This window comes from Morone saxatilis, unplaced genomic scaffold (assembly GCF_004916995.1).
Source record: "Morone saxatilis isolate NCDOM2014 unplaced genomic scaffold, NCSU_SB_2.0 Contig24, whole genome shotgun sequence".
Taxonomy (NCBI): Eukaryota; Metazoa; Chordata; class Actinopteri; family Moronidae; genus Morone; species Morone saxatilis.
The window spans coordinates 16,347,345-16,358,341 of NW_023339807.1; the positions used below are offsets into that span (position 1 = coordinate 16,347,345).

General features: G+C 40.9%; 1 protein-coding gene across 1 annotated transcript in view; it reads left to right on the forward strand.

Moving 5' to 3' along the window:
• Nucleotides 1-10,179, forward strand: part of dbpb (D site albumin promoter binding protein b) — an 11,181-nt gene extending 1,002 nt beyond the window's left edge. The window contains exons 2-5 of the mRNA XM_035672187.1: nucleotides 995-1,064; nucleotides 3,081-3,463; nucleotides 6,725-6,981; nucleotides 7,765-10,179. Of these exons, the coding sequence (XP_035528080.1) occupies nucleotides 995-1,064; nucleotides 3,081-3,463; nucleotides 6,725-6,981; nucleotides 7,765-7,980 (926 nt within the window). The 3' untranslated portion in view covers nucleotides 7,981-10,179. The remainder of the gene's footprint in view (nucleotides 1-994; nucleotides 1,065-3,080; nucleotides 3,464-6,724; nucleotides 6,982-7,764) is intronic.
• Nucleotides 10,180-10,997: the final 818 nt, after the last annotated feature.

Genomic DNA, 10,997 nt, shown 5'->3' on the forward strand with positions numbered 1-10,997 from the left:
CTCCTCCTCCTCCTCTCCATCCTCCAAAAGCCATTACTGCTATTGCTGTTGCTATTCCACTGCCGTTTCCTCCATGGGGCACACTCCCATGGGTCCTCATCCAAGTCCAGCCTCTCTTTGTCTGCCAGAGATAGAAGAGCAGAACCATTATTAGACAGAATGAAGAATAACTTTGGGGTGACTTTAAAAGCTTTCAAGTACGCCCAAAAGGTTTTCTTGAGATACTTTGATTCTGTGTAACATCAACTCTCCATATTTGGGTGCAGGTGTAATCCATAAGATGCACTTCTGCATAGTCTATCATTCTGTCTCTCTCTCTCTACACACAAACACGAACACTCACACAGATGGACCAGATGGTAGCTGAATTGCAGCATTAGCAAGAGCCGAAAACCCAATGTGTTTGCCATAACATATACATAAGCTCCTGACCAAATCTAACAAATAGCTGAAGGTACGTTTTTGGCACAGTAAGCAAGCCAGGATGCACGCCGTGCACAGATTAACAGGCTGCAACAACGTTTCACTCAGTGTAATCTGGGGGTCCCTATAATTTGAAGGAGGGATTATAACCCAGGTGAACACTCACGCGGTGGAAGAGCCCTCATAAATATTGTGTGATGGTGACTTTTGTTTTAAATATTGTGCCATTGAAATGTGAGAAATGTAATATTTACTATATAATATTGTTACCATATTTGTATTGCATAATAATAATTAAAAAGCAGCAGCGGGTGGAACAGACCGCGGTTATGATTTTATTCATGCTCCCCTGTCAATTGGCACACCCCACTGAACACAGACTGTGTCACGTGCTATGGTGCTGCACATAAACAAACAACACCGTGACACAGTATTAATCAATCCCAACGAGAGAGAGTTCCTCCCACCTTTTGTATCACATGGGCTTTTCAAACCCCGCTGGTCTCCCTTCATGGGATGCTGCAGGAGGGGATTTTAGACCCGTCATTGAGCTGAGATGCCCCCCTGTTAGGGAGCCAGCAGGCTGAGTACAACTTCAAACTGTGGGCTTGCGCCAGCTGGGTCCGGGGGTCCGGAGCTGGGTGAGCTGCCTGGACATCGCTGGACCCAGACGGAGTCGGAAAAGAGACACCTGGGGACTTGAAGGGGCCCCGTGGCAAACTGACACCCGAAGCACCCTACCCAATAGGACCAAGTGTGCTGGATGACTGTGCGTGTGACGCGTGCAGCCGGGGTGGGGGGGAGGAGAAGAGCGAGAGAGAGAGAGAGATAGGGGAGAGAGATAGTTTTGAGAAGTGTCCATGAAGAATAAAAGGCAACCATTGTATGTAATTGCAAAGTATGAGCACAGAATTAATGACCAGTTTAAATTATACTTTGAGCACTTTGAAGTTACAAAATAAAAGCCATTATTTTCTTACCTGTAAACTGTAGTTGTGAAGAGTTCCCTTATTTCCTTGCCAGAAATTATTTATACATCAAATATTCCAGTTGGCAGTTGTAGGTTGTTTGAAACTGTTCAAGATCAAGCTGTTATTCTCCGTGTGGGAGGGACAGTAGACCATCTGAGTAACAACACTGTCCATATAATAATACAAAAAAGGCCGCTGAGACTGACAATGAAATCCGCAGAACTTGCACGGACAACGGACAATGTCAGCAAATAAAAAAAAGCTTAAAGAGTAAATATCCGCGAGTTTTATCCGTCCCCGGCCCAATGAAAAAAAAAAGGGAAGAAGATCCTCGCAAAAAAAAAAAACAGTTGCAAAAGCCAAAAACAGCCCGTCAAAAACAAAACAACGAAACAGTGTGAACAGTAAAACACACATCAACCACCACCTCAGCGACGAGGGCCAGTGGCCTGTGTTGGTCCAGATGACAAGTTGTATTTGGTGTTTCTCTCCTCTGCTGGTCGCGCCTCTGCTGTCCGTCGCGGGGGGAGGAGGGGGGTCGTTTCCTCCCTTTCTTTGGTCCTTGGTTTTAACTTTTTTTTTTTTTTTTTTTTTTGCAATCCCCGGTTTGGATCCCAAGTCAAACGGGCCTTCCCCCAAAAACGGGGCTTTTTTTTCGGTCTGGGTTGTTTTGGGCCGTGGCCGGGACCGGTTCCCAACCGTTTCCCCGAAACCGTTTGGGGGCCTTTCTTCCCTTTCTCTTCCTCTCTTCTTCTCTTTTTTCTCCTTTTTCTTTCTTCATTCTTTTTTCCTTTTCCTTCTCAAAAGCTGGAACGGAAACACCGAGCAAAGTTTTTCAACGGTTGAAAAAAACTCAACAACCCTCGCGGGAATTTCAAAGGCGAAAGCGAAAGGGGCCGCGAGGAAGGGCGGGGCCTCGCCTTTTTTTTTTTTTTCCCAAAAGGCAAGAAACCCTCTGAAAGCCCCCTTTCGGGCTTTTCATTATTTTTTATTTTGAAAAGACACAACCTAACCTCCCGGTTGGCCCCAAACCAACTTTTTTTCCCCCGAAGGTTTTGAAAACCCTAGGCGGTTTTGTTTTTTTGTTTTTTTTTTTTTTTGTTCTGAAAAAAACAAAGGTTACCAAAAACCAAACTTGTGTTGAAAAACCTTTTTTTTTTTAAAACAACTGAAAAAACCATGGTTTGCAACGCCCTTTTTTTTCAAAAACCCCCTCCAAAGTGGGTGAATTTTCAACAATTTTTTTTTAAAATTGTTTTTTTTTTTATCCCATTTTTATACTTTTTTTTTTAAAACAGACCCCATTTTTTTTTTTAATAAAAAAATAACCCGTTTTTTTAGTTCCTTGCCGCAAGACTCCAACTTTTTGAAAAACTCCCAGAACTTTTTTTTTTTTTTTTTTGTTTTCTTTTTCTTTTTCTCAACCCAAAACCAACCCAAACGGGAAAAGGGAAAGGAAAAAAAGGGAAAAAAGGAAGAGAGAATTTTTAACAAGTTTTTTTTCCTTGAAGTCAAGTTTGAAGTTCTGCGCAAGGAACTTAAAACGGGTTTTTTTTTTTTTTTTTTTTTATTTATAATTTGGGTTCCCCCTTGTTTTTTAAAAAAAGTATAATGAATTAACGATTTAAATGTGGATCACAAACTTTGGAAGGTTTTTTGAGGCCGTGCAAACATTTTTGTTTCAAGTTTTGTAAAAGTCCAACATGGTGGTAGTGGTGCTGGAAGTGGAAATGGAGGAGGAAGTTTCAACCAGTTCTTGGGGCCTCTCTTGTGGGATCGCACCCTGCCTGCAGATGGGGGCCTCTTCCAGCTTCAGTACATGGACTTGGAGGAGTTTCTGACTGAAAATGGAATGGGCAGCATGCATAACAACAACAGCTCCAGCTCAGCCCAGATCCCCTCACAGAGCTCCCAGTCGGCCGTTCCCAACCAGAGCTCCCAGTGCCTACCGCCCTCGTCACCGCCTGGTTCTTCATCTTCGTCACCTTCGTCCTCTTCTTCCCCATCGCTCATTGGTCTGGAGGTGGCTCAGCCCCAGAGCCTCGCAGGAGGAAACGACTGTCTGCATGGTGAGTTCACTTACACGGAGCATTTTTTAATAGCATGAGCATGAGTTTAATAGGCGGACAGTCGAACCAGAGAGTGAAAGAATGAGCGAGGACAGTTAATTCTTCAAGGTTTTTGTCCATTATCAGCTCACAACAGCAGTATCATGGAAGAGGGTTCTGCAAACTTTGCAGAGTTAACAGGCTGAAGGAGACAAATTGTACCCTGCCACTGATATGAGACTAGTAGAACCTACAATTCAATAATGGTTGAGATCTAATCAAGGTTATGTGGCACGCTTACAGTGTTCCCACGGGCTAGTGATTCAGCATTTTGACTCTCCTTTGAGTTTATAACAAATACCATGGTGACCAAGCATTTTTCTGACCTGTGGGGACAAACTGAAGGCAGGAGATACAGTCACATGGCTCCGAATGCAAAGTCAACTTGAAAGAGACAACACAGGGCGTAGAAATGGCTGCTGAAATGTACTTTTCATTTAGTTGCAGTGTGCAGGGTCAAAAGTTAGCAAAGGGAGTGAGGAGAAAAAAAAACAAAAAACGAGGAGGAGAATTTGAGAGAAAGGGGCCCAGTAAAGAAAGAAGTCTTGAGTTATTTGATGAGTCAACCTCACAGCAATGACAAGGAGGTTTGGTTTAGTTTGGCATGTGATCTATGTACTGCAGTGTACAACACAATCAGCATTCAGCCTCAGCCAATTATTAATGTGCAGCAGGGTCAAAACAGTACACAGAGAGAGAGAGAGAGGGAGGAAAGTGTGTTGAGTGTTTGCGGTTGCGTGTCTTTAAATCTCTCCCCACTTCACACGCCACAGCCATGTGTACGCGTCAGTACACGTGCCGAGGCTGAAAGTACTGGAGTGAGAGAACTAGAGGCAGGGCCAGTAGACACACGGAGGAGGAGCCCACAGGGGGAGGGACAGACAGAGCAACAGGAAGAGTTTCCCAGTACTGCTGGACTTCAAACAGAACATTTGATCAACAATGAATGACATTAAGTACATAAATATGCAGAAGATAATGTTCAGCTCGAATTTTGGATGTTGATGCAGGAGCTTTAATTCAGTCCTTCAGTAACAAAGTGCATGTTTATAAACTCTAATACATTTATATTGTCCCTGCATTTGGATTACAGTCCCTTTTATACAAAATCTTATAATTACATGAAACAAATTTGAGACTAATTAAAATAAAAAATTCATTTAGAAATTAAGACTTAAGTGGACTATTTTTAAGTCTTAATTCATATTATTCTGTGGCTGATTTTACTGAAGCCAGTGAATAATTCTCATCAACTCTCCCAAAGCTTGAAACTAGAGAAGCTATATTCTGTTCTGCAGTATCATAAAGGTGCCCAACCAACAGCTGCTTCATGAATATTGAGTGGAGCAACGCCTGACAACATGTGATTATATTAGGTACCTAAGGAGGAGTAGGGCTATTGTTTGTCCTCACAACAGCGTCAGGCCTTTTTGGAATGCTGATGTATGAGTCCTGAAATGTGCGTGGTCACATTTTAGGTCATCTCTTCAAAAGTGAAAGCCTCCTGTTCTCAGAGGGCTGAAAGCACGTGAACAAACATGCACCAAATCAACTTAGTAAGTCTGCTTTCCAAAAAGCAGGGAGAGGCAACCTTGTACCACAGGAGAGCTGAGGGTTTGCAGGTTTTTAATCCAACAGAACAGTACACCAGGTGGTTGCACTGCCTAGTTCCTGCTGTCAGGTTTAAGCAGCAGAAATCCTTGAAATTTATCCAACACAGAGAAAAAAAACATGCTTAGTTTCTGGCCTCACTTGGGTGCCTACAGTATCCACACCAAGTTTCAGTGATGTTTAGACCTGCTGATTATGTATTATGAGACATGCTTGACTTCATGTGGCTGCCTGTCAAAGCACTCCTTCATTTGTTTTGCTGTGTTAAGGAGGCACTGTCATTGTGGAACATGAGAATGTCATGAGGGAACACTTTGCACCTTAAGGTGCACCTGGTGTGAAAACATGTCGTTATATTACCCGGCCATTACACAGCCATTACTCATATGATAGCTGCTCACATATTACAGATCCACAGATAACCGGTGGAAGCACATTATAGATGGGGTGGTTTTGTTTTTCTGACTGTTCTTCCAAATACTGAGTGCACCTCGTTGAGTGCTGGCTGAAGTTGTTTGTAATGCGATGCCAAATTAAATGAAGTTGAAATGGTCAGACACAGTTTAGGCTAACACATAACTCTGCCTAGCGTTAGTTTGAAACTGTGATATATTCATGTTTAAAGTCTTCATGTGGATCATACTATTATACAATTTGAGTATATATAACGTATATAATAAAGTGTGTTAATTTCCCTGTTTGTGTATGTAGATATACGAACAGTTAATGGGAGTTTTGTGCTCTTACAAGGAGGCAAATTCAGTTGAGTGAGGTGCATTGGGCCTTAAAGGGGGTGGGGTGAGCTATAACCCTATACTGGCCCCACTTAAAGAAACTGGTTTTAGGGGAGGGGTAGAAAGTTACATAACATTTCCACTTTTAGATTTCTCTATTGGTATTTAGTTTTAGAATTTGTGGTTTTGATTGATAACAGTAGCCAATATCACGCACTGATTGAATTCATGTGGTTGTGGGAGGAGTGCAGGAGACAGCTTAAAGAGATTCCATAAGGACTATAGTTACATTTCTGTTACGAGAGATAGATAATAACTATTTTAATTATGATTTTCCATTATTGACAGTTTGCAGATGTGTAATTAATCATATCCTTTATATCAGTGATTATTTGATCTAGTAGCAGTGCTTGATATAAAAAAAAATAGATTATCTTATAATCTACTACAAAAATATATTATGGAAAAGTCAAATCTTTGCAAGTACTTCTTAATACAGCAACCTGTAGCTCCATTATATCTGTTATTCTGCATGCTAAAAATTATATATATAAGATATTATATAATAATACGTAGTTGTAGAGTATCTTATCAGACTATTCTTCAAAGATTATCATGTCCCTGGAAACATTACTGGCCATGAAAGCTGACACAAAAAAACGTCCTCAGTTCTTTGGAAGCAGTGAAGGGCGAAGGAATGTTGTTTGTTGTTAATAACACTAAGAAAGTAGCTCTCTGCTTCCATCTGGTGGTCATTATGCTGTAATACTGCATGTGTTTATATTGTTGTCTTAGCTGTCATCTTACTCTATCTTAGCTTTGACCATGTAGTTCAGTGAAAAGCATGTAAACAGATTGTTCTTCCCTCTAATTTCAGGGAGTCAGACGAGTATGAACGATTCCTGTGAGTCACCCTGTTCCTCCTCCTCGTCCTCCTGTCCACCTCTGCTGACACCCACGGGCAGCGGGCCAGATGGGGTGGAAATGTTTGACATGGATGCTTCAGACACCATGTCCAACTCCTCTGGCCAGCAGAACTTTGACCCCATGAGGTGCTCCTTCAGTGAAGAGGAGCTCAAGCCACAGCCAATGATCAAGAAGGCTCGCAAGATCCTGGTTCCTGATAACATGAAGGTGAGTCTGAGCAGAGAAGTCTTCAGAGCAGTGGTGGTCAGTTTGCATGATGGGAGAGAAGTAATATTAGGTCATGATTAGGTAATTTAAAGGCCTCATAAATGGAGTAATTCTATGTTAATGGGATGTCTTTAAATTGCTTATTTTGTCTGACCAACAGTCTAAAACCCAAACATAATTAATGATATAACAAAGAGCAAAGCAGCAAATCCTCACATTTGAGAAGCTGGAACCAGAAAATCTTTGTCACTTTTGCTTTATAATTGACTTTTGACTTTTGTTGACAGTTAAAAGCATTAAATATCAGCAGGATAAAAACAATCACAAGAGCAACAAATTAGAAAAACAGGCCTCTAATAAGAGGTAAGAGTTTAGAAGTGGTGGAGTCGTACTGTTGGTAATATATTGAAGAGCACAAAATATTCCACAGTAAATAAGACTTTTTTATTCTTAAGGTTATTTCTTCAGCAGTGGGATGAAGGTTGTTTGCATACTTTATTTCCTCTCAGACATTAACTCAGCACAGACCAAACTCTAAAAGGAACACACTCATTCATGGCCAAACACCCACATTACCAATAACAGGATAGGAGTTGTGTACTGTACAAGTGTTCTACACCCTTTTTAAGAAACAAGTTTGACAGTTCATTGATTATTTTATTGAAGTACTTCTACCCAATAATGCCTTGATTCCCTAATCAATCAAGGCAAATAGTTTGATTACATCAAATTGGCAGATGGTGAAATAATCAATGTGTACTATTTTCGTTTTTCCTCTCTTAGGATGAGAAGTACTGGACCAGAAGGTATAAAAACAATGAAGCAGCAAAGCGTTCCAGAGATGCTCGCCGTCTCAAGGAGAACCAAATATCAGTGCGCGCTGCCTACCTGGAGAGAGAGAACGCCGCTCTCCGACAGGAAGTGGCCGAGATACGGAAGGAACTTGGCCGTTGTCGCAACATCCTTAGTAAATACGAGAACCGTCTCGCTGACCAGTGATGAAGGCGTGAAAGGCCTGGAATCAGGAAGAGGAGGAATTAAAGCTGGATTAAATTTAAGACTCTGAATTTTTGGGGTGGACAGAATGGACAGAATGGGGTCAAGAAAATGGTGATGATGATGAGGAAGCTGATGATTATGATGATGAATGTATAAGACAAGGAGAAGGTTTGTGTAATGAAGCTCAGGTGTCTTGTTTTGTTGAGGTGTCAGCTCTTAAAAGTGAAAGACAGAGAGAATAATTTAACAGATGAAAGATGTGACTTTTAAGAGTTTTGTTATTGGAGAATTGTATATTTTTATAATACTTAAGAAAAATTAGAGGGAGAGCAAATTTGGAGAATAATTTTGTATATTTTCTACATGACGGGGACATAGAGACCGGGCAAAGCTATGGTAAATATCTTTTTATTATAGATGAGTCAGGAGATGTTTAACTGGTGGTCAGCCATCGATGGGTATTTTTCGACTTGATTATTATAGTCAGGATGCAGCAGCAGGGGCGAGGACGCATGTAACAATTGTAATATAGAGAGCAAAAATTATCTTATAATCGTATAGTTCAACATTTTTGTGGATTTTACTCAAGCACTTAATTTTTTTCCTGTTATGTTTCTGTCACTGGGAATGGGCATGCTAGAGAGAAACAACATGAGAGACAAGGGGAGACACCATGTAAACAATCCAGCACTACCTTCAACACTTGTCTTGACCAGTCTTGTGAGCTCTTTTTTAATAGAAAAACTTTTTTTATTAATTGACTTTGAGTTCCCCAACCATATTAGTACTTTGTACTTTGAGCTTAACTTTATGCGATTGGTACATCTTTCTCTAGTCCATACTTGTATCTTTGACTTTGACTCTTTTTCTCTATCCCAGTTGAGTGCTTTTAATCTGCTCTGGTGTTTTTCGTATCTTACCTAAGCTGGTGAAAGCCTGCTGTTGTGATGCCCTGGGTAACTCTGCTCCTCTTGATCCTCTCTTTGAATTGTTGGGACATTTTCTTTTCCTCTGTTTCTATATCCAACTGCTCTATTTCTGTCTGCTCTCACTTACAGCCAATCCCCTTACAGTTATGTGCAAACTCTTCATAACATTTTGTCCCTGTGTCTCTCTTGTACCTCGACGGTGCATAGAGTAGTTAAAATCTCAGTGTTGTCAGGTTTTCTGAAATAGTAATCAACCTTCCCAGTAAAACGCACATGGTTACTTTACTGTATACTTTATGAACACACTTTAATTAGCATTATAATGGGGGGAGAAATGTTGTGTATATTGGATAGGCCTATACTATTTTGTGTATTTTATGTATTCCAGGAGATGGGTTGAATACCCCCATTGAGTGGAATGGTGTTAACTTCTCAGATTTCTGGGAGAAATAAAAGCCAAAATTTCCTATGTTGATCCACAAAGCTTGTTGCTATTTAGTGCTTTTTTCAATACTGCTCCTTCTTTACTGTTTACTCCTGTTATTACTTTTTACTGTATCTATAAACTTCTCTGTGTACCCACAACACCTACACAGGGGCATGGTACACTATGTTATGTTCCTGGGGGAGGGGTGACTAGTAATAGAGTGTGATTTTAAACCCCTTAATGACCATGATGAATAGTTACCATTACTGCTATTATTATTGTTATGGTTATGATGATTATCCCTCTTGTTGTTGCTGTTCTATATTATTGAATGATTTTCTTTCTTTGGATAAACATGATCTGTTGCACCTTGAAACATCTTCAGTGTTCCTCAGAAAGACAATTCAAAGGAAAAAACCCTCAATTGCATCCTTTCTCAGACCTCCAAACATTACTCGGACACTACTGCCACCTTGGTTTCTTTGACAATGGATTTCACGTGGCTCAATAGCTTGAACATGATGTTCATGCGGACTTACTTTACCTTTTCCTGGTGACCTCTTTTGTTCCCCAGTGGTGTATGGACTATGCACACTATCAATATGCTCCTTGTTGGTTTATTTCAGCCTCTTGTCACCTCAATCAGTGATTGTTTGCTCTCCCAACAGGATTTAGTCTCTAATATCTTCACAGATGTGGTTGATAAATCTTTTAGTGACTCTTAATTGAACTACAACTGCCCTGCTGCATCAGTGGTGTCCATGGTGCCCAGCCCACTCAGTGCTGGTTATTTGGATGTAGTCAAGATTTTTCCAACACCAATAAAAGATTGTTCTCATTCACTACTGCTTTGCTTTCCTGATGTGCTTTTATCATGTGTTCGTTGTTTTTTAGTAGCTCTACATGCTTCTCTTCTCTTCTCTTTGTGTGCCTGCAACTTGAATTTTAGCCCAGCCTGGATCGGGAGAATGGGCAACAGAGGTCAAATTTCCGGAGATGACTACTACTTTATTTATTTACTTAAGCCTGATAACCAGACTAGATGTGAAATGTCCAGAGACCGCTTGTTTTGATATCCTCCCTGTTTATTCACATTGTGTGCATTCCTTAAATAGGCAAAGTAGTTCAAAGAAGTATTCTTGCCTAACAAAAGCAATGCTACTCCACTTGGACAGCGCTTTATACATTTCTAAATAAAATGCACTGTATGTTTATGCAGATAAAGTGCTCACAAACAGGATTAATTCTGCAATGCAGATGAGGTAGAGTATTTAGTTGTGACGAGGGTCTGTTTGTGTAAATAAATCAGTAGGATGAAAGATATGAGTCGCATCAGGCGGCATGGTTAGATGTATAGGAGGAGCACTCATGATGTCAGGTTCCAAGTCCATCATTTCCCTCTTTGTATAACATTTCCTGTTTGTTTATTGTGTGTGTGGACAACAGCCATGCATATGTCATCCCCTTTATCTACTGTCTCAACAGAAATGGGTGAAAGGTCTCTCAGAGTGGAATTTTCCTCAAATCTTTCCTCCTCAACACGAACCAGATGTGTGCTCCTGGGCTGTGCCCTCTCTCCCCCCCTCCCCCTCCCCCTCCTCCCCCCCCTACACCCCCCACACCATCCCCCTTTGTTCCCCCCTTCCTTAAAAATGCTGTGT